General features: G+C 39.8%; 1 protein-coding gene across 2 annotated transcripts in view; it reads right to left on the bottom strand.

Annotated features, from left to right (window-relative positions):
* Window positions 1-22,279, bottom strand: part of DPYD (dihydropyrimidine dehydrogenase) — a 542,721-nt gene that overhangs the window by 252,459 nt on the left and 267,983 nt on the right. The window contains exons 10-12 of one of the 2 annotated variants that reach the window (XM_038414838.2): window positions 21,503-21,672; window positions 18,711-18,921; window positions 1,845-2,029 (exon numbers count right to left, since the gene is read on the bottom strand). In XM_038414838.2, the coding sequence (XP_038270766.1) occupies window positions 1,845-2,029; window positions 18,711-18,921; window positions 21,503-21,672 (566 nt within the window). Of the gene's footprint in view, window positions 1-1,844; window positions 2,030-4,290; window positions 4,331-18,710; window positions 18,922-21,502; window positions 21,673-22,279 lie in introns of those variants that run through there. The other variant, XM_038414842.2, reaches the window with a different exon arrangement.

The raw sequence follows: 22,279 nt of genomic DNA, 5'->3' as shown, positions 1-22,279 counted from the left end.
ACAACTTTTCAGACTCCCTTTAAAATGCTCAGTATATTCCACTATACTGAATGTTTTAGAGGAATAAAAAAATGTCCTTCGATGGCAATGCAGTTATAAGAGATGCTTTGAGTGATGCAGGTTTTCATGAGAAGTTGGAAAGGGAATAAGGAGAGAGGGAGGAGATACCCTCACTAGGGTCACAGAGTTGCCAAAATAAATGTACTCACACATCAAAGCGTAGAATGTTTAACATTAAGTATTTGGACAGGGTCTAAAAATACAGCTGACAAACACTGCTTCAGTATAAATGAGAAATATATGTACTGATAGTGAAAACAAGCTTTGAGCCATACAGTATTTTTATGAAGCCACATCAGACTGAAACAATATGAAGCTGCGCGCACGCACAGTGTCTCATAAGGGATGGGGGGGAAAAAGGAATTGCACTGCTACTACCTCAGTTGTTCAAATCCATTTTCCTTGGAAAATATTTTCTTCTCTGTTTGTTCCAAAGAATTCTTCGTACTACAAACATTTTTTTTATCGGCTGCCTTTCCACACAAAGGCCAAGGTCTCTGGTCTGCTATGGTCCCTCTGCACCTGATCTAAGACTATAGCTTGATCACTATGCCTGTTTTTACATTAAACCAGGGGGAGAGAAGAGCAGATCACAGCTCTCACTCTGTATCATCTCTACAGCATACAAAGGGGAAATGCTTAGTCACCTAGTTGCTCAAGGGTTTAAACCCATTAAACCCCATTTCTTTGCACTGGTTTTCTCCATGAATTAGGTTTTGTATTTGCCTTGCTCCAGTAGCCCCATTAGCAGCTTTTTCAGAGCTGGACTGCAATCCCTCTTTTGTGTGCGTGCACGCACACTTTTTGTTAAGCATTGGTACACTTGCACTCTATAAATAATAGTATCTTCCCCAGGTAATAACAATGACCATATTTAATTTATACTTTCTGTGCTGTTCAGAGGTTCTTTTAAATATTGATGGGCTTCCCCCCCCCCATACCTAAATCACATTTCTGCATATACTGATTATTGTGGAAGAAGCCATAGCAGACCAGAGACCTTGGTGGAACTCTGAGTTGGAGAGAAGAATATTGTTAAGATTTACACATTTTTAAAAAAAAAATCTAATTTCAATGTACCAAAGCCATTTTTGTTACTATACATCTATAGTTTTAATTATCTAATACAGAGGCTCTCAAACTGGGAAGTGGGCCCCCCGGGGGGGGGACTCACAATGCATTTGGGGAGGGAGGGAGAGGGGCATGACAAGCTTTAGGGGGGGAAATTACTGCGTACACCTGATTCCTCCAGACATATCAGGTCCTCAGATGGCGCTGTGCATTTTGACAGATTTCTGTTAAGCTTGAAAAGAATTATACAAAGCCGTTGCCATCTGTACATTAATCCATTTGCTATGACATGGTGTGCACATTTAATTGTAAGCATCAACCACAATCATAGTTTTGCATTTGCTCTTATTACAATGAATCACTGGCTCTGTTTGAATCAATGCTTTACTGTTTTTAATATTTAGTGAGCGTTGAATGTTGATTCTTTATTTGTCAGTATATGTACTTGTGTGGCAGGAGGGGAAGGTGTAAACTATTACAGCCACAAAAAAGGGAGGCACAATAAAATAAGTTTGAGAATCATTGATCTAACAGATTTGCAATGCACGAATCTCCAGAGTATCTAGATGTCCATTACTCAAAACCTACATATTTAATTCTAAAAATGCATGGCAATTATTTCAATAACCAGGAAAAAAGCAAACCAATAAATGCGTGTGTGAAAACAGATATTAAGTTGCAGCTGGAAAGGAAAACTACTTTTAAAGACCCACCTGTATGTATCTGTGCATATACCAGGAAGCTTGTTTTCCGTCGTTCACTGATTCCACTGTAGTGTTAGCTAAACCTCCAATGTCACCACCAGCAAAAACCCATGGTTCACTGGTTTGCATGGTCTCTGGATCCATTTCAGGAAGACCCCATCTATTAAACTGGATAGGATTCATGGCTTCTTTTACTGTATTTAAGTGAAAGATAAAAAGATACTAAGTAGATGATCTGGAGATAGTTTAACAGCTTTACTAAGCAATTGTTGCTACAATCTGTATATAGACAATGATAAAAGTAAGAAATAAAACATTATTTTAAAATGTTGGCCACTTATGCTAGAAATGGGAACCATTGTTACAGTCTGTATCACTGTGTTTCTACTTTGACTTCCAGTAGAGTTAATCGAGAAGTGTATTTATTATGGCAATTCACATGCAAAGGTCCAATGCAGGGGTGGCCAACCTGTGGCTCTGGAGCCACATGTGGCTCTTCAGAAATTAATATGCAGCTCCTAGTATAGGCACCGGCTCCGGGGCTGGAGCTATAGGTGTCAACTTTCCAATGTACTGGGGAGTGTTCACTGCTCAACCCCTGACTCTGCCACAGGCCCTGCCCCCACTCCATCTCTTCCAGCCTCCTACCCTGAGCCTCCCATGCCCTCGCCCCTCCTCCTCCCCCGCCCCCCAGTCTCCTGCATGCCATGAAACAGCTGATTGGGAGGTGCAGGGAGGTGCTGATCTGTGAGCCTGCCAGTGGGTTGGAGGCGCTGGGAGCGGGTGTGGGGGAGGGGAAGCAGATAGGCGGCTGCTGATGTATTACTGTGGCTCTTTGGCAATGTGCATTGGTAAATTCTGGCTCCTCAGGCTCAGGTTGGCCACCCCGGTCCAATGTCTAGCATATGGAATGAATATGCAACAAGTGTCATAACAGAAATCATTTCTCATGTGTCTGCTAAGTTAGGTATTTGCAAGAGATAACTGTACAGGAATATCATGCGGGGAAGAAAGAGGTGGTGTTAACTGTGCCAGAAGGAACAAACTGACTCTGATACGCTATTGATCACTTCCTGAGCACAAACTACAAATCCTGCACAGACTTTATATTGAGATTTACAAGAATACTCAGCGCTGGCTTTCCTCACCTACAACTGACGTCACTGGGAGTTTTACCATTAACATCAATGGATGCAGAGTTAGGCTAATGTTCTGCACTTTTTAAAATCCTACCCTAGTCACCATTGGTGAACAAGGGGCATTCTCACCTTCTTTTATCCTAGCATCATCCATTCATCCCATCCTCATTTGTCTATGCACTCATCCACATTGTATCCAAAATACCTTTCTACTTTCCAGCATAACAAACCTATACACTTGGTAGTTTTTAAAGTTGTTGCCCTCCCAGCCTCTGACTCATGTCCCTTTGATCCAGACACAGCAGTGAAATGATGACAGACATATGGATGGATTTTAAGTGGCAGGCTGCAACTTTTATTAAACTTAAACACAGGGGAGGGGCACTACTCGTCCATCACCCAGAGCTTCCTAGACCAGGCATATAATTGCTTCCAGTGTGGGGGTTACAGGGCTCTTACCATATAACACATAACTTGGGGTAGACTCTCCTCAGCCTACCCTTCAGGACTCAGCATGCTCTGAGTCCTACCATCCTTCCCCTGCCCCTCATGAGAGACAGAGGGGTGGGGACTTCAGCCCATAAGGGCCAAAAGGTCTGACCTGACCTTGGACCACAAGCTCTCATGAGCCCAAAGCCCACCACCACCATCCCAGTATTTTACTTCTGGGAACCATTCATTTTATCCTTTTAACCACATTGGAAACTGGCCTCAATTGCAAAACATTAACAACTCAACCAAGTACCTCAGTTAAGTACTAGGTGAATTCCTGCTTAACCCACTAGGTCTTGAAGAAAGAAAAGGAGTACTTGTGGCACCTTAGAGACTAACAAATTTATTTGAGCATAAGCTTTCGTGAGCTACATTGGATGCATCCAATGAATTGAGCTGTAGCTCACAAAAGCTTATGCTCAAATAAATTTGTTAGTCTCTAAGGTGCCACAAGTACTCCTTTTCTTTTTATGAATACAAACTAACACGGCTGCTACTCTGAAATAGGTCTTGAAGGTGCTTCAAGGAAGCACCCTGGTTCTCTGCCAATTGTCCCGTAGGAGAAAAAATTTGTTCCTGATCCATAAACAGGTGATCGCGGCATTTGTCAGGATGTATCCTGAGACTGAATAGTGTGGGGCTGCTGAAATGGAGCTGAAAGAAGATCCACAGGGCTCTCACCCCAGATTAAATTCTGGGAGCTAGGGAATGCTGGTGAATCAGCACCCCTCTCCCCTACTGTCCAATCAATGCCAGAGACTCCAAGGGGTGGGGAGGAGCTACCTGGTATCCCTCAGCAAGTGTCTCCCTTCCTTCTTGCTGAAGCTGTCCCCTTTCACCATCAGGCCACTCATGTTCCCCCACCTGTTGAGGCAGATGGATGGCATTTTTGAAGTTTAGAACTGAAAAAGAATGATTTTCCATATCTGTTCTTGTAACAGTTTCTTCAGATCTTCAATATTTATACACAGCAATGATCAAAACAGTCTTCCCTCACAACAGAAATGACCCTCTGCCATTTTTAGAAAGTTAATTATTAGGCAATTATTGTAGAAAATTTTGAGACAAAACGTTTTTCCACCTGAAAAAGCTATTTAATTTAAACTGAAACTTCCCTGGGGAATATGATGATTTTGACAAAATTTTGCTTCTGAATTTTTTTTTAATAAAAAAAGCAATTCAACAGGGTTAAGAAACCCTCTCTCAACATTTTCAGAATAAAATGTTTCACTTTTTCATTTCAGAATGAGTTTTTGGATTGAATTTTTTTTATTTTTATAAATATAAACATTTTTAAAATAGCAAGTCAAAATCAGAATGAAATGTTTCATTGACTCAAAACAATTTTTTTTCAGGAATTTTGTTGTGTGGGAACTTTTTGAAATTCATTTCCATTCCAAGCAAGCTAGATTTCAAAACTGCAGAATCTCCCACATTACTCTAGGAATTTTTAGCATGCTGTTCTGTTTAATCTTTCCATTTTAGACACCATTATCAAAGTGTCATCTGAAACCTCCCAATCTTTTTCCCCACAATCTTTAATGTATTTATTTTCACAATACCCCTCTGAGGTACAATTATACCCATTTTAAAAATGGGGAATGAGGAACAAAGAGACGTGGCCTAGGTCATACTGGAAGTTCGTGGTGGAAGAGCAAATTGAATCCTGGTCTCCCAAGATCCTGGCTAGAAATCTAGCCACTGGACTACCGTTTCTTCTCAGTCTATAAATCTCCATCCACTCTTCTTTTTATTTTAGGAAAATAAATCACAAAAAATCACTATCACAAAAAATCTCCAAAAAAACACCCACAGCGTGGTATCATTGACTGACCACCTGCTTTGGGAGAAGAGGTCACGAAAAAGTGTGTGCGCGCGCGCGCGCTCATGAATTATATGCCTGAAGACAACTGAAAAATAAAAAAATTAAAATAGGAGTGGTTACGATGTTAACTACAGAATGGGAAGCCCACGTACCTGATTCACCACTATGTTTGTTTAGTTTTATGCCATCGCAATTTCAGTGGAGTTACACGGACAGAAATCTGGAGTAATGCAAGGGTGAATCAGACCCCCCAAAGTGTAAATCACATGGGAAGAAATATATGCTGTTAAAACAGAAAGCAACTATTTTCTCCTCTTTTCCTATGGAACATTATTGCAGAAAAGATATCTTCAGTTCTCTTATTTGTGACACACACAGAGCAGATGGACAGATTGTACATAAAACAGAGCTGAAATGCACAGAACAACACACTACTTTTTATACTTCATGGAATAGTACAAATGGGACATGAATACAAATAGCAAAACTTAAGATCATCCCACCGCCATCTACTAAAGGTCATCTTTCTCAATACAAAACATTTTAACTGTGTATTATTTTCCTACTTTAACTTTTAAATTAGCTTCTTTATAAATACAAAGACATTTTAATGTAGATTTATAACGAAAAAATATTTTCAAATAAATACTTGTAGCAAATCTTGAAGCCATGTATCAAAATGAGCTATTTTATATAGCTTTAACTATATTGTGACACCCAAATTTCTGCAATAAAATGCAGTTTAAAACTGCAGTGTTCCCCAGGGACATATCACTAGCAGATGCAGATTGCCAAGGTCAATTAAACTGATGTAGCTGTGCTGTCATATATGTAAAAGAGAAACCTGCTAGCATATGACAAGAATATTTCTCAGTATTTATAGAAAAATGTCAAATATGTGTTGTGTTTTTACTTGAGATGGGCGTAAGTGGGTATATTTTGGGTTGGCAAAACCTTAGTCAGGTTTTATCTTTCCAAAGTCAAAACCAAAACCACCTGTAGTTTTAGGTTTGGATTTAGAGATTTAGCAATATGTTGGAATCCACATTTTTCTCTCCTCATTTGCAATGTTGCCAATTTACATAATCCCCTTCCTCACTTAAAAAATTCTTACCCTTCACCTAGAACTATAATGGGGTAAAATAAAAAAGCATGCAGCCTCACAGACGGAACATTATGAATCTACCTAGTATAGAGGAGCAGTTGGACCACATACTGTATGCTGTTAATGGCCTGCATTGCCAAAACATGCATAGATCCATGCAGTAAGCCAAGCCCAGGCATTAGCAAAGTATATGTAGAAGCACACTGTTTAGCCATCTTCTAACATTGCTAAGACATAGACATATGGGAGTCTGCCACCAGCACTAAGACATGAGAGCAAACTCTTAGTATTGTCCAGAGGTGAAAGTAAGCTGGTATGGTGGACCGGTTTTCCCAAATTGCAATTTAAAGCCCTCTGGTAGTGGCGGCGGGGCTCTGGAGGGGATTTAAAGGGCCAGGGCAGTAGCGGGTGCCGGAGCCCCGAGCCCTTTAAATCTCTACCTGAGCCCTGCTGCCCGAGACATGGGGTAGCGGCGGTGGGGCTCTGGCGGGCATTTAAAGGGCCCCTGGGCTCCAGCTGCTGCTACCACCCCGGCCCTTTAAATCCTCTCCAGAGCCCTGCTGCCAAAGCCCTAGGGTAGCGGTCGCGGGGCTCCGGAGGGGATTTAAAGGGCCAGGGCAGTAGTGGCTGCCGGAGCCCCAAGCCCTTTAAATCCCTACCTGAGCCCTGCTGCCCGAGACCTGGGGTAGCGGCAGTGGGGCTCTGGCAGGCATTTAAAGGGCCCCTGGGCTCCAGCTGCTGCTACTGCCCCGGCCCTTTAAATCCTCTCCGGAGCCCTGCTGCCAAAGCCCTAGGGTAGTGGTGGCGGGACTCCAGAGGGGATTTAAAAGGCTGGAGCTCCGGAGCCCTTTAAATTCCTGACAGAGTCCAGCTGCTGCTACCCCAGGGCTCAGGCAGCAGGCTCAGGCAGGGATTTAAAGGGCTCGGAGCTCTGGCAGCCACTACCACAGCGGAGCCCCAGGCCCTTTAAAGCTCTGCCAGAGCCCTGAGCCCCGGGGTAGCGGTGGCAGCTGGGAGCCCCCAGGGCTCCTCAGTGATTTAAAGGGCCTGGGCTCTGCTGCAGTAGCAGCAGCTGGAGCTCTGGGCCCTTTAAATCACCCCGAGCCCAAGGGCTCCCAGCCGCCTCTGCAGCTTGGGGGTGATTTAAAGGGCCCAGGGTTTGGGGGTGATTGGGGGTGATTTAAAGGTCCTGGGGCTCCCAGCCACCACTACCACAGCTGGAGCCCTAGACCTTTTAAATCAAGAGGCCCTGCCTCTTCCGGTTGAGACCATGCCCCCTGCTCAGGACTCCGGCATACCGGTAAGTCCTCTAACTTACTTTCACCCCTGGTATTGCCCAAATATATGTTCAAGCACACAGCAAACCTAAAGCCCTTCTTGAATATCCCCTCCCAACTTCCTTTCCAGGCTCCATACCATGCCCTCCCCTTCCAGAATCAAACACACTCTGGGGATATGGAGATAATTGGGAGCAGGTGAGATTTCTGCTGGATGGGAAAAGAGGTGGAGAGTATCTCTTTGTGTGAGAGCGGAGTCCATTCAGAGGCAAAATACTATACTGGGAAAGAAAGATACAAGCACAATATACTCTGTCACATATTTCTTTTCACTCTTCACATACCTAGGACCCAGACCCAAAGTTCTTTTTGCAACCAAGTTAGATCCAAAATCACAGGCAGCAGTTTGGATTCACTATTCCACACTGTAACACACTCTCAAAACTAAATGAAAACGGCACCAGTTTGGGCCTCCTCCGAGGTATAAAGTATTAAAATAGAGTAACCGCTTCTGGTGCTGAAACTTGACACAGTATTTCACTTTGAAAAATAGCTGCTAAACATGCAAAATAATTGCTTTTCATAGTATTCTTTGTAAACATCAGTGTTCTAGCTTATTATTCAAAGTTTAAAGACTTACTGATTGCAAAAAATACATTTGTGGTTGAATTTGGCAAAAAACCCCAAAACTAAACTAAAGCCTGGACACTCCTAGTAGCTGAATACAAAAATATCTGAGAAGGTTTTACTTAAAAATATTTAAACAATCACAATATCACACCAAACATAACCTTCAGACTGAGGCATTTTCTTCAACTTTGAAAAGGAAGTTTCAAAAGGAAAATGCAAAACGATCCTTAACTATAGTGGGAATATAGTTACTGGGAATACTTCAGTAACATTTATGCAGCAATACATTAGCTTTCATTTAATATCTCAAACTGACTGTGGTTCAGGAAAGTATTTGATCATTAGGCCTGTGACCAGAGCTTTCTGGAGAACAGAAGGCTGTGTTGTCTATTGGGAGCTAAGATATGGGATGTGGATCTGGGGCTGAAGAAGATCCTAATGGGAGCAGGAAAGAATCCACTAATTGTCCTTCATTTGGGAACAAATAATACTGTTAGAATCTCACTGGGACACATCAAGAAAGACTACCTCAGGCTGGGGAATATACCTAAAGAAATGGAGGCTCAGGTGATCTTCAGTGGGATTCTTCAGTCTCTAGAGGAGGAGAGTGAAGGTAAGACAAGATTATGCTGATCAATAGATGGCTGACGCAATGGTGCTACACGGAGGCTTTGGGATGTTCAACTACTGGGACGCATTCACAGACAAAGGGCTCCCATAAATCTGGGATGGGCTCCCATAAATCTGAATAAATCTGAATCCCATCTGAATAGGGAGGATAACAGGCTTCTGGGATGGAGGTTGGCACAACTGCTTACATGAATTTTAAACCTGGAATTTGGGGGAGATGGTTGGGAGATGCTCATGCAATTTCCATGCCTGATTCCGATATTGAGAGGAAGGAAAGTCAAGTAGAAGCGAATACAGGAAAGGCAAAAGGAACAACAGAGGGTAGGAGAATGGACAACAAGGGGAAATACAGTGCTAAAACTAATTACAGTAACCATCAAGTAGGCAATACTGGCAGTAAAATTACTAATCTGGTGAGGAATTAAAACATTGGTAAATGTTAATTGGGATAAAATACAAGAGACAATGGATCATACTGAAAGATGAACTGTCAGGCTAGAGAGAGGTTACTAGTGGAGCTCATCAGGGATCAGTCTTGAGTGCAGTCTTATTTAACATTTTCATTAATGATTTCACCTCCTCTGCTGTGTGTGTAAATCGCTTCCCAGTCACTGTGGGGAGCCCCTGGGCCCTTTAAATCACCGTCCGAGCCCTGCCGCCACTACATCAGGGCTCAGGCAGTGGGGCTCGGACGGCGCTTTAAAGGGCCGGGGCTCCCCACAGTGGCAGGAGTCCCGGGCCGTTTAAAGTTGCGCCTGAGCCCTGCCACCGCTACTCCGGGGCTCCGGCACCCAGGCTCGGGCAGCAATTTAAAGGGCCCGGAGCTCCGCTGCGGTGGTGGTAGCTGGAGTCCCGGGCCCTTTAAATCACACCCCTGAGCCCTGAGGCTCTCAGCCGCCTCTGTTGCTGGGAGCTCCAGGGGTGATTTAAAGGCCCTGCCTCTTCCGGTTGAAGCCACGCCCTCCTTCAGAACTCCAGCGTACCAGTAAATCCTTTAAATTACTTTCACCCCGGCCAGCAGCCAAGTGGGAATCTGGCTGTGAAATGTTGGATCCCACCTACAGTTAGTTACTAAAAGTTAAAGTTACCTAAAGTTACTTAGGTAACTTATTATTAGACAAGGAGTTTTATCTAATATAGAAGCATAAAGCCCGAGGTTGCATCTTTATGTTTGTTTTCTGTGTAACTTGTATCTGTTGGCTCTCTCTTACTTTTTCATCTTTGAATTTGTGGGTTTTTCTATTAAATAAACATTTTGTTAATTTTTATCCCAAGCAGGTCTCTAGTGTGCAAACTGTGTGGAGGGTGTGCACCAAAGTAAGCTAGTGTTTAGGGGAATGGTTTTACATTTTGGAGGGTGATGAACCAGAGGGGAAAAGTCTAGTACTTGAGAACTAAGGAAGGACATATTTGGGGAAATTTGGGATTGGAAAAGCTGTTGGTGTCATCCTGCAAGAAGTAATTAGGCTGGTGGAAGCCAGTAAGTCTTTGTGATTGTGGGCAGGCTACTAGGTGTCACGGATCTGACCCATAGCAGCACAATATTAAGGCATCCCAAGGTTAAAGGGCAGGGGGTGACAGAACACCCTGACCTGTGTGATCCCCAAAACATCCCAAAGAACTTAAGTCTTCACAGACTGAGCTGCCCTTCATGAAGACCCTCATTCCCGCCCCCCAGAGAAGGAGGGTAAGAGGATTCAGAAGCAGGCTGAATACTTGGAGGCAGGCTGAATGACCCAATCCAGGCTATTTGCCATAGAGGCCATTTAACACTGAATTGGACCCAAATTAAATGTTTCGTTTTTTGTTTTTGGTTTACCCTCTCCCATTAAAGTTTAAGAAGTTGTGGTCTTTCACTTTAAAATCCATCCCTGTGTCTGTGTTTCATTCTTCTGAAACTTCTGATCAAATATATGTATATAATTGAAAGGGATCCTTCTGGATGAAAGACAGTACAACTGAATTATTCTATTGTCAACAAGTGACACTATCAAAAACACCACAAAGGGAAAGCATCTAATGTGTATTCCACATTTGGTGTATTCATAGTGCAAATAAACATAAATGGAAAGGCAGCAGCAAACTATACCACTTGCAAAAACAATATTATTAAAAAAGAATACTGAAAAATATTTTAATTAACAAAACAAACTGAATGGAAAAGATTCCTCAAATAAAGCTTTAAAAGTGAGTCTGTGTGAGTTTGACTGCCATGACTAATTATATTGCCATGTAATGTGTGTTCAATTTGAGCTTATTTAAATAGCAGAAATGCTCATTAGCTGCAGTATATCTGAGAAGCTTCAGTAAACAGTTTAATGGTTTTTATGTTTAACCATTTTCATAATTCCTGTAATTTTGGCTTTAGACGCTCATTAATATTACTTTTGATATTCATCTTACAGACCTCTTTACTGTGAAAGGGTATCAAGTACTTCAGTACAATCTGAAAATACAGTAACTCACTTAATCATATGTGTAAAAATATAGCTACCTTACATGTAAAAAGTCTGATTCACTGCCAATACAATCCATATTGTAAGCTGCAGAAGCAATAAATCTGCCAGAAGCAATGGTACAAGCACATTCCACCTACCATCCCTGGCCAATTGTGGGCTGCCCTGACCTGTATCAGCTTCCCAAAGCAGGCAAGGCAGGTGAGGCTAGGTCCACACAGGCTGGGAAATGTGCCTATTTGTTCTCTAAGCAGCTCCATCAGCAAAGCTCCTATGGAAGCCTGGCTGTAAAATTAATGGCAGCAATTCTGCTATTGTCCCACCACCAGTGCAGATGTTCTGCAGGTGAAGGAGTGTACAACTTGTCATTACACAAACAACGTCAATAGCCGAACTCCTATTGATTTAAATGGGACTAGGATTTGAACCCTTTGTAAATTGTGATATTACTCTGCCCACAGTGTACTTTTCTGTAGACAGAGGACTTTACTCTCCAAGACTGCAAATCTGTCATCTTTCCTAAGCACTAAATTATTTTTAAAAAATACACTCCAAAAGTTGGCAACTTTTCTGCCTCTGAAAATACTACTGCTTATCTAGAAAACATCAGTTAGGAACCAGGACAAAGGCCTCGCAACACCAATTATTTAGAAATTGTAAAACTGTAAATCTGAAGATCTCACAAACCAATATGTAAACTGTATTTTGCAAATATTCTATCTAATATTGTTGTTATATCACATGCTGTTCTCTCTGTCACCTTGATGCTTAATGCACCCTTTTAAAATGGCATGGAATTGAAGATAAACTATTTCTTTTCCCTTTTAAAATAATTTGTATGCTACATCCCCACTCATGCAAGTTACCACTTTATAAAACCAAAAAAAAACCCCAAAACAAAATCAGATGCAGATCCTAGATCCTGCCAATAAAGTTTATGGAATTTATGTTTGTTTAGGAAAAAATGAAACACAAAATTTGATACTTTTGCATATCTAAAACAAAAAAAAAGAGGGAAATATCATTTTCCATATGTGGCCTATATTCTATATAAATGAAGAACATAACATGTGCAATCTTAGGGACTGATGTCAAACTTAAGGTTTATAATACTGTCCCAGAATAAGAACATATGTGATACCAACTACTAGTGAAAGCTGGCATATAATAAGTAAAAGCTCAGAATAGTTATTCATAAGGGAGAAAAACCTGTTCTTGGTCAGTTATCAGGAAAAGAAAAAACAATTAGAGAACATGTGCTTTATAGGCATTGTCTATGGCAACCTTTAGTAATACTATGCTGGCCTAGGGTGACCAGAGAGCAAATGTGAAAAATCGGGACGGGGGTGGAGGGTAATAGGATCCTATATAACAAAAATACCCAAAAATCGGGACATCTGGTCACTCTATGCTGGACTCAAAATAGTTTAGTAACTGCTATCTGTCCTACCCTCTTTTAAACAATCCCAAAGAAACAGGAGGCAAAATCTGCATGAAAATTCTCCATATTATCATGCTGTCCCCCATCATTGTTTCACTGGAAAGAAAAGCAATGTGCCTGTAGGGCAAATACAAATCCACTTCATACATCTGGGGCAAATTTTTACCACTGAAGTCAGTGGAGTGATGCCAGGGGTTCTTTTGGCTCACTGTGCTTAGGTAAACACGCTTTGTCTACTGAAGTTCTGAAACACGATGATTACACAAAAATAAATAGTAAAAGCAAGATAACTGAAAGTTATGATTATCTGCTAATTTGTATTGTTGTGCCAAGGTATACAATTCCAGCAAATATGCTACACAAGATTTTGATAGCTAATAGCTAATTATAACAAAGGATTTTTTTTTTTGCTGTTGTCAAGGCTGATTCCCCATTCTGGCACTTCAAGTGCAGAAGGTGGGGGACCACAAGGATTCTAAAAATTAATACTGGCCACTCCAGGCTTGTATTAAACTCTCAAGGTTACAGCTTCTCTCTGATCTTGGATGGGTAGATGCTGCCACCACCCAAGTGCAAAAAACCCCTTTTGACCCAGGAAGGCACACTTGGGAATGCCTCCCTGTGGGGTACCCTCAAGCCCTTTCATCCCCACCTCTAGGGAAGAGCTGAGAAAGAAAACAAAGGAAATCAGCTGTTGCCACCAGCTAATTAAACAACATATGCACAAAATCCAATCCTGTTCTTAAAGAAGGTAACTTTTAGTAAAAACAAAAAGAAAGGAAATGCATCTGGAACATTTTTTAAAAAAAACTCTAGCAAAAAGCCTATTACAAAATTAAGCATCAAAATTGCTTTCTTGAGGTCCATTTTAAAGGTTACAAGCAAAACAAAAGCACCTGGGGTTAGCACAGAGGAGTCCACAAGCCATAAAGAAATAAAAGAGAGAAACCCTAATCACGTCTTCCTAGACATTCCCTGATCTACTTATGTATCTGGGGGGGTTTCAAATAAGTAGTTTCTAGGTATGATTTGATGGTTTTTCATACCTCGCTTAAAGCTTCTTACAGCATAGTCCCAGCCCTGTCCCTGCTCTCTGGGAGAACAACCACAGACAGACAAAAGTTTTCAATTTTAAAAAGTTCTAGCCTTCCCATTGGCTCTTTTGGCCAGGTGCCCACTTAATTCCTTTTACCTATGCATGCAGTCAGACTTTTTAACCCTTTATAGGCAAAGCAAGTAGAGAACAATTACTAAGAGGGATTTTATAGCTAACTGGCTGGCTGGGTGTCCATAAAAGGAAGCTACCCCCCTCCTTCATTTATCACAACTGTGTATATACTAGAATACTTGCTTTTCAGCATTTATGTTTGGACCTTTGTAGTATTTCTTTTAATTTGTTAAAGAAGATAAAGAACATACATTTCTTACCAAGAAATTGTGGGAGTGGCTCCTTTCTACTCCTGCCTGCTAAACAGAATTTTGAATGAAACTAGCATTGTCAATGGCATCTCCTGCATTAGCTCTGGACTACACTTGTGGCAAATGTACTATTTTCTCTTCACAATTTTTTCATGGAAAAACCATCCTGTCCTTCCCTCACCCCCCTAAATAGGGGAAAAGTTGAAGCAGCAAACTGGTGCTGTCCCTTCTCTTTCAAAAAAAAAATTGTTGTGTGAGGCCTGGGCCTTAAAATCAACTAGTCTTCTATTTAGTAGCATACAGAGAATTATATGCAGCACCATTAAGAGATACAGTTTAATACAAGGAATTATGTTCTTATTTATTGGGTAAACTGTAATTTGGAATGGTTCCAGAGGATACTCCTGTAACTCACTTGCACATTTTAGGCTCCAAAATGGCAAAACAGGAAAGCAGGGAGAGTCAGTGAAAGGGCAAAGCTCCCCTGAGGCTGTTTATTTTATTCAGGCCCAATCATAAAATTGTTTCCTGGCCACAATGTGCTGCTCAGTGGAAATGCAGACTGTGCCTGCAAAAAAAAACTTCCTTTCACCAAAATAAACAAGCAAGAAAACATCAGATGCCAGTATTTCTCCTCTTCAAGAATCTAGTATAAACAACAACCTGATTTTTAGCAGTGGTGTTTTACTGTTTTCACCAGTGGTGCTTAGGTTTTTTAATACAGTTCTACATGGCAACTGTCCAGCTCTCTCAGTTAGCTTCCCAAACATATAATGGACTCTGCAGTTCTCCCAAGATTTTGTGAAAAAATTAAAAATATATTTCTCTGAGCCCAAAGGGCAAATAAAGTAAAAACCAGAATGCTTGAAAATGTAATGGCATTGTATTTTAACAAAACTTCAAACAGCAAATACCTCCCTATGAGCATGAGGAACCTGAGCTGTAAAATTACTAGTTCATCTGCAACAGTGAGAAACATCATGATGACAATAATGGACTGACAGAACCTTTCCATCCTAAGTTCCATTCCTATTCAGGGCAGCAGATAACCATATGCTTAAGTCACAGTGAGCTAAACTTCAAGCATGTGCTTCAGTCCTGTCTTGAGAGAATGACTTTCTGAATCAGGGCTTAAATCCTGTTTTCATTTATTTTTAAACTTCTGATGTGCCAAGGATCTAAGTTCTCAATGAGCATGAGTGTATTTGAATTAATTCAAGACTGCTGGTTAACAAAGAGGTGTAAAGAATTGAAAATGATGTATCCACAAAAAATAGTAATTTATTTTCATAGTTTATTTATTTTTAACTTTTCCAGTATGTGAGAGAAATTTCTGCACTCAGCTTGCTAAACCAGTAGCAGTATCCACAGACACATCATGTGAAACTGAGGTATGTTGCCCATCCAAAGGAAAAAGACTCATTCCACAATCTACCGGAATCATGATTTTGTTCTTATCAAACTACAGCATGTTGCTAAAGAGAACTCGTAAATGGGTAATTTGACAGGCAAATGGGCATTAGGTTCCCCATCTTTTGAAAGGGTTATAGTTAGTGGTAGTATAATTCACTGGTAAGCATGTGTTATTGGTCCCCCTCTGTGCAAATCCGCAAAGGATATGATTTGTTATACTCATCAGCTATAGAGCTTAGGATCAAGCTGTAGCAGCTCATGCTTTTAGGTTTGGATGTCCCTTGTTCAAAACCTCAGTGTCAGCCAAAATGACAACTGTTGCATTAGGCCCCATCAACCCATCAAGTTAAAGCTGAAGCAAGATTGAGTGTGGGAATACCTATACTCAAGGTAGAGTAACCTTTTAGCCTGGCACCCAAGAACCAACACAAAATTTCCCACTGATACAGGCAATTTTTTTATTTACCCCAAAAGATTTGAGAAAACCTTCCCAAAGACCTTCTAAATAGCAAGAATTGATGAGGATTTTGAAATGGCTTTTTGAAAATATTCTCTAATTAAAGTTAATTCCATCAAGACAGTGGCTCATGACTCCATTAAAAATTCAAACCCTAGCTTTTCTTTGTACTTCCTTGGTGAGATTGATCGCTAGACCATAAGCAACACATGTATTAAATTCTTTATATGACAACATATCACCAAGTGGAAGGGTTATCCCCACTCACAAAAAGAGTCATCAGTGTCCCACATGCTTCTTATTTACTCCTTTGACCATTAGATAACTGCACAACAGAAGTTTGCACAGAATGAGCATCACTGTGAGTACTATGGATGCAATTTCCTTGTAGATAACAGCACAGTTTGAATTAAATTATCAAAAATCATTGGTTACGTACCCAATAAGTGAACACCTGTAAATTAAATTTACAGATACCTCAAAGGAATGGCTTTGCCCCCTTTCTTTTATTGTAGTAGAGAATCTAAAATCTAATAATACGTTGGATTAAAAATTGTAAACATTGTTCCTTGGTATCACTATTATTGAATGGGAAGTACTGGATATCTGATTTGTGTTACAGACAGCTCTATTGACATCTGTCAGCAACATTCTGGAATTCTTAATATGTTCTTATAGCTGCTCTTCATTACCTAATGTTTTGTCTTCCTTGTAAAGGTCAGTAAAATCTTCTTATTCCATCAATTGTTCTAGAAAACTCAAAAGCAAGTCTTTATTTCTCTTCCAAAAAATGTCCATGTAAAGGTATTTACAGAAAAAAAGAGGTAAAAATGTCCTTATATGAAGCTGCAGGACAACCAGATATATTGCTAGACTCAGCTTGGATGGTTTTGGATTTACAACTTGTCTGTGATTAAGAAGGTACAGAAGTCTTTGCCATGTTATGAGGTTTTGAGTTGTATTTTGCACTGTCTAAGAGAACCAAAGTCTCTGTGGCCAGTGTGATGCTACGAGGATTTCCAAAACTTTTTTTGGCCTTATCCTCTGAAGTACTTTAAAATAGCAAATGGGAAGGAGTACATAGTATGAGTCTGGTCCATTTCTGTATCAGAGCATCCATGCCCAAAATTTCAGGATGACATGTCATGGAATAATTTCCTGGTATTACTATACATGGAGGAGATGTACAGGTCCATCTCTGGGACTCCCACCATCTAGATCACCTTTATGAATACTTCCCAGTTCAGGCTCAATTAATTGTGGTCCATCTCTCTTCTACTGAGTCAGCTGGCTTTGGTATTTAATATGCTTTTGATGTATGATGCTTTTAAGGAGCTTAGAATCCTTTCAATCTGTTCAAAGAGAAGCCAAGCTTCTTCCATCAGTTTTCAGCTCTTGATTTTTCAGCCTCAAGTCCTTAAGGAGTGTATGTGTGAAACAGCTGGGATCCCTGCCCAGTCCTGAGCAATACAGAGAGCATCCATCCATCCCATCACAGCAGCCCATAGTTCTTTTTAAGGAATGATTACAGTGAGAAAAAGAGAAAATAACATCATACTACTGCAAATGTCTTTCAGTTATAGATGGGTATGCACTGTAACATTTGCATCTACATCTCATTTGTGAGGGGTGTTTGGATCTTGAGTTTTGGGTCAGACCCATCTTTAGTTATATCTGCTTAGTTTGCTAATGTCAAGATGAAGACTATAGAGCCTATATAGCTGTGGATAGGCAAGCTGTATTAATTTCTTCTTGCATTAAGAACAGAATTGCCCATTTACATTCTGTTTCCATATTCCTTCTTTTTCAGTGATATATGAAGCAGTCAGAACGCAGCTTGATTTTCAGACAACCTCTTGAATTTGCAATTATGGCACCTAGTGTATTTTAAATTTTCTCTTGCAGACTGAATTAATTTGACAAGGAAGTTACTTATACAGAATAAGTACCTAAATCTGTAAGATGTTGGGGGGAAAATAGGCAGACTTGCAATGGCTAAGAACCATTTAAGATTAAGCCTCAAAATGGAATGCTGTAATGTCATTCACTAAAGGATCACTTTTCCAAAATTAACTGCACTTGGAAAGGTTGATGATCTGCAAATATCTCTTGGCTAGATACCACACTGAGTGGTGCCTTAGAAATACCAAAGACTGGATTTTGGATCGATCTCTTTTACTCTGTTATAATTTACGGACTATGTTCCACAATAATATTCTCACACATTCTAACGCAGCACTCCATAACTTACATGCAAAGGTGCCTTCAAGTGATTAGTTATTTTGAGTACTCAACTTGAAATACCATAAAAGAGACAGATCACAAGGCAGGTGCTCAACACTTTCTAAAAACTGGGTCTCTTTAAAATGTCGCAAGTTGTGCAAACAAAAACGGAGGCATCCAGCCCAAATTACTTCTCAGTTTTGAACATTTAGACTTAAGAGCCCAATTCCACCCTCCCACAACCCACTTATCCAGTTGTAATTGAGGACAAAATTTAGGAGAGGAAAGCCAAAGTTCCCAAACTGTAAATAGTAATAGTACTAAAATAATAACAGACTGTTATATAGCATATTACAGCTGAGCATTACCTTTAGGGTCACCTAAAACTGAACCAAAGGCACTGATCACCACATCTGTTTTCAAACGGACAATCTGATCCTCATCTTCAATCCAGTGTCCAGCTTCAACTTGCTCAGTTCGAACAAATTCCATAGCAACAATTCGTCCACCTTTCACTACAAGCTTCCGAGGTGAGAGGAAAGGAAGAAATTCACACTTTTCTTCTTTTGCAAGTTCCATCTGTGGAAAAAGAAAAGTCATACAAAGATGATGATGTCTTCATAAAAAGATTTTGATTTATGAAGTTTGCATATATTCCATATCTAGCAAAATATATTGTTGTGTAGAGCTATGGTCTATTCTTGATACTTACTCCAAAGTCTCCAATGATATTGAGTGGATCAGCATATCCACCAATGGCGAAGAGTATTAATTTTTCATATTTTCTCCTCTGTTACTCTGCATTTAGACTGGTGTGGTTCCTTTGATGTCAATGGAATTACCCTACATAACAAGGTGTGTTGGTCTTTTAAGGACAGGTCTAGGTGAGCACAGATTCAGTACTGACTGCAGCCTAGATGGGGAGTAGGCCTGCACTGAATGCTAGGTAGAAGTGGTCATAAATTGGGGGTGGGGGTAGGGTTTTGTCAAAAACAAACTAAATTTTCCTCTGAAAAAATAATTTGTCTCTAGCTTATAGATATTATCAACTGGAATTTTTGCTAAGTGTATGACCTTGCACTTTGCACAATTAAACTTCATCCCCTTTCTATTATTCCAGTTTTCAAGGTCATTCAAATCTGCTTGTATGCTATTCCAGTGCTTTGTGTCATCAGCAAATTCTATTACCTCACTCCCACTTTTTGTACCAAGGTCATAAACAAAAATATTAAGTAAGATTGGCCCCAAGACTGATCCCTAAGGAACTCTGCTGGAACCTCTCTCCAGCCTGATAATTCACCTTTCAGGTTTACCAGCAGTAGTCTCCCCTTTAACCAGTTCCTTACCCATCATCTCTGGATTCTCATATTAATCACCAACTTCACTAATTTAATTAATAATTTCCCATGTGGAACTATATCAAATGCTTTATTGAAATCCAGGTAGTTTAGAACTACTGCATTTGCTATGCTTAGAAAATTGATTAGGCTGGTCTGGCACGATCTACCTTTGTCAAACCTTGTTTTATTTTATACCAATTACCATTTACCTTTGTACCTTTTAATTACTACCTCTTTCAAAATTTGTTCTAAGACCTTGCATACAATTGAGGCCAATTAATGAGCCTGTAGTTTCCCACATTATTTTTCCCCTCCCCCGTCTTTCTTAAATATAGATAGTATATTTGAAATTCTCCAGCTGGGATTTGGCCCTACATGATTATATGACAAATAATCTCTTCCATACCTGTGATATTCTACAGCATTTCAGCATCTAGCAGTGTTTGAAACCTCAATAATGGCTATGCTTGATTAGGGGCAATTTTTACTTTATTAATTTCTAATCTGTAGTGTGATTTAGTTAATAGGTATAATTAGAGACTTTATGAATGACAACTTTAAAAATACAAAGATTTTCACAAAAAGAAAAGGAGTACTTGTGGCACCTTAGAGACTAACAAATTTATTAGAGCATAAGCTTTCGTGAGCTACAGCTCACTTCATCGGATGCCGTGAGCTGTAGCTCACGAAAGCTTATGCTCTAATAAATTTGTTAGTCTCTAAGGTGCCACAAGTACTCCTTATTTTTTTGCTAATACAGACTAACACGGCTGCTACTCTGAAAGATTTTCACATACACTCACAAAGAGATCATGGGAGTCTGAATACTGATGAACTGAAAAACAGATCAGTACATGAACTACATTTTATCTCAATAAACTTTATTTATTTATGTATTTATTTCAAGAATCCCCCATCCCAACTTGAGTGATTCCTTTACAGCAAGGAAAACAGAATTAAATTATGCACATTGAGATATTACATTGCTTATTGTGTACCGTCATCCCCTTTGTGTAGCTATTACGTCTCCAAATATGTACACTTTCTCTTAAAAAGACAGGATCAATTTCACATAAATTCCATGACTGAGGTACATTACATGTCTCATTAGTATAAATTATGCAACAATCCAAAGTATGTGCCACATAAATTATAATCAAATAAGACCACCAAAATCTAATAATTGAAGACGAATGAAAAATGTTTCTTAATAAAATATGTTTATCAAAATCAAGTTAAGTATAGAAATATATGCTGAATGCCATCGCTCACCAAGCCTTTGATAGGCATTCAACACATAAAGAACCTTTTTACATGTCTTTATAAGTTCCTAGCAGTTGTCTGGATCATTGCGATTCATTAAGTATGTCCCAGAAGTGCAACTTTTTTGGGAAATCAGATTCCTGAAAACTCACCAGTAACACTAGAATGGCCCACAATGATAAAGGTACACCTCATCATTTGATATCTCAGGTGCATATGTGTGTTTAAACATTTCTAAATATTTTATAGTTTATAAACAAAGGACCAAAATTTGCCCTCAGATACGCAAGAGCAACTTTCATTGACTTCATGGAGAATTGCACAAGCATAACTGAGGGCATAATTTGACACAGACACAACATAAAATGAGCCTCAGACTTTGAATAAACATTTACAAATTTCAATTTCATTTTGATGAATTAAACCTTATGTTACAGTGTTTTAAGTACTTTGCACAAGTTGGGCCCAACTTGATAATCATCGTTCCATCTCATAAAATAATCTCATAAAATCAGTCTTATTACTACTACAAAAACATTCTGATTGTTCAGTTTTACCTCCTCGGGGACAGCCCTGATATTAGTGAATCCCTTTCTGAAGACCACAAATACACGGCGAGCTCCACAGCGTAAAGCAGATGTTGCACAATCAAAAGCAGTGTCTCCTGCTCCAAGTACAATTACAGTTCCCTGTATCAATGGCAATGGAGAGTGACAGGCACACATTCCTGAATGATGAAAAGAAAACCCCATTTTCAAGTAGTGAACAATTTCTGCATGACAACTCAAAAGATACTTATACTCAAAGCAGTGTAAAATTGCATCTTGCAGTTTTCGAGCATGGAGTGTCACTATCAAATTATTCTGCTTCATTGAAAGACAGTTTTATTCCCACTTTTAAGATATGCTCATATATATATAATTTCATAGCCAGTACCCTTAGCAGCAGTGCCTGCCCATCATGGAGGGTTATAAACTACAATACATTTTTAAGAATGTAGGCTCTGTCATACTGGATTCAATCAATTTGAGGTCATCACTCAAAAATTAAACTTTTGACTAATTTCATCAGATTCATTATTCTCCTAAGTAAAAAAAATATTTATAGTTATAACGAGTGACACTCTGTATTTTTCTTACAGCTTTTGATTTGTTTATTTCCCCATCTGATAATTTAATAATATTGGTCTCTTAGCCACCAGAATTAAGTAACTTTTATAAAAGACTCTGAATATATCCTGATTATGGCATGGTTCTCATAAGCCATTCCCTATGGCAGCTGAACACAATGCAGTAAGATTATTATTCTTACAATAATTTCTAGGGTACCTTGTT

Source organism: Dermochelys coriacea, chromosome 8 (assembly GCF_009764565.3).
Source record: "Dermochelys coriacea isolate rDerCor1 chromosome 8, rDerCor1.pri.v4, whole genome shotgun sequence".
NCBI lineage: Eukaryota > Metazoa > Chordata > Testudines > Dermochelyidae > Dermochelys > Dermochelys coriacea.
The sequence above is the reverse complement of the archived record's forward strand: the minus strand, read 5'-3'. Positions and strand labels throughout refer to the sequence as shown.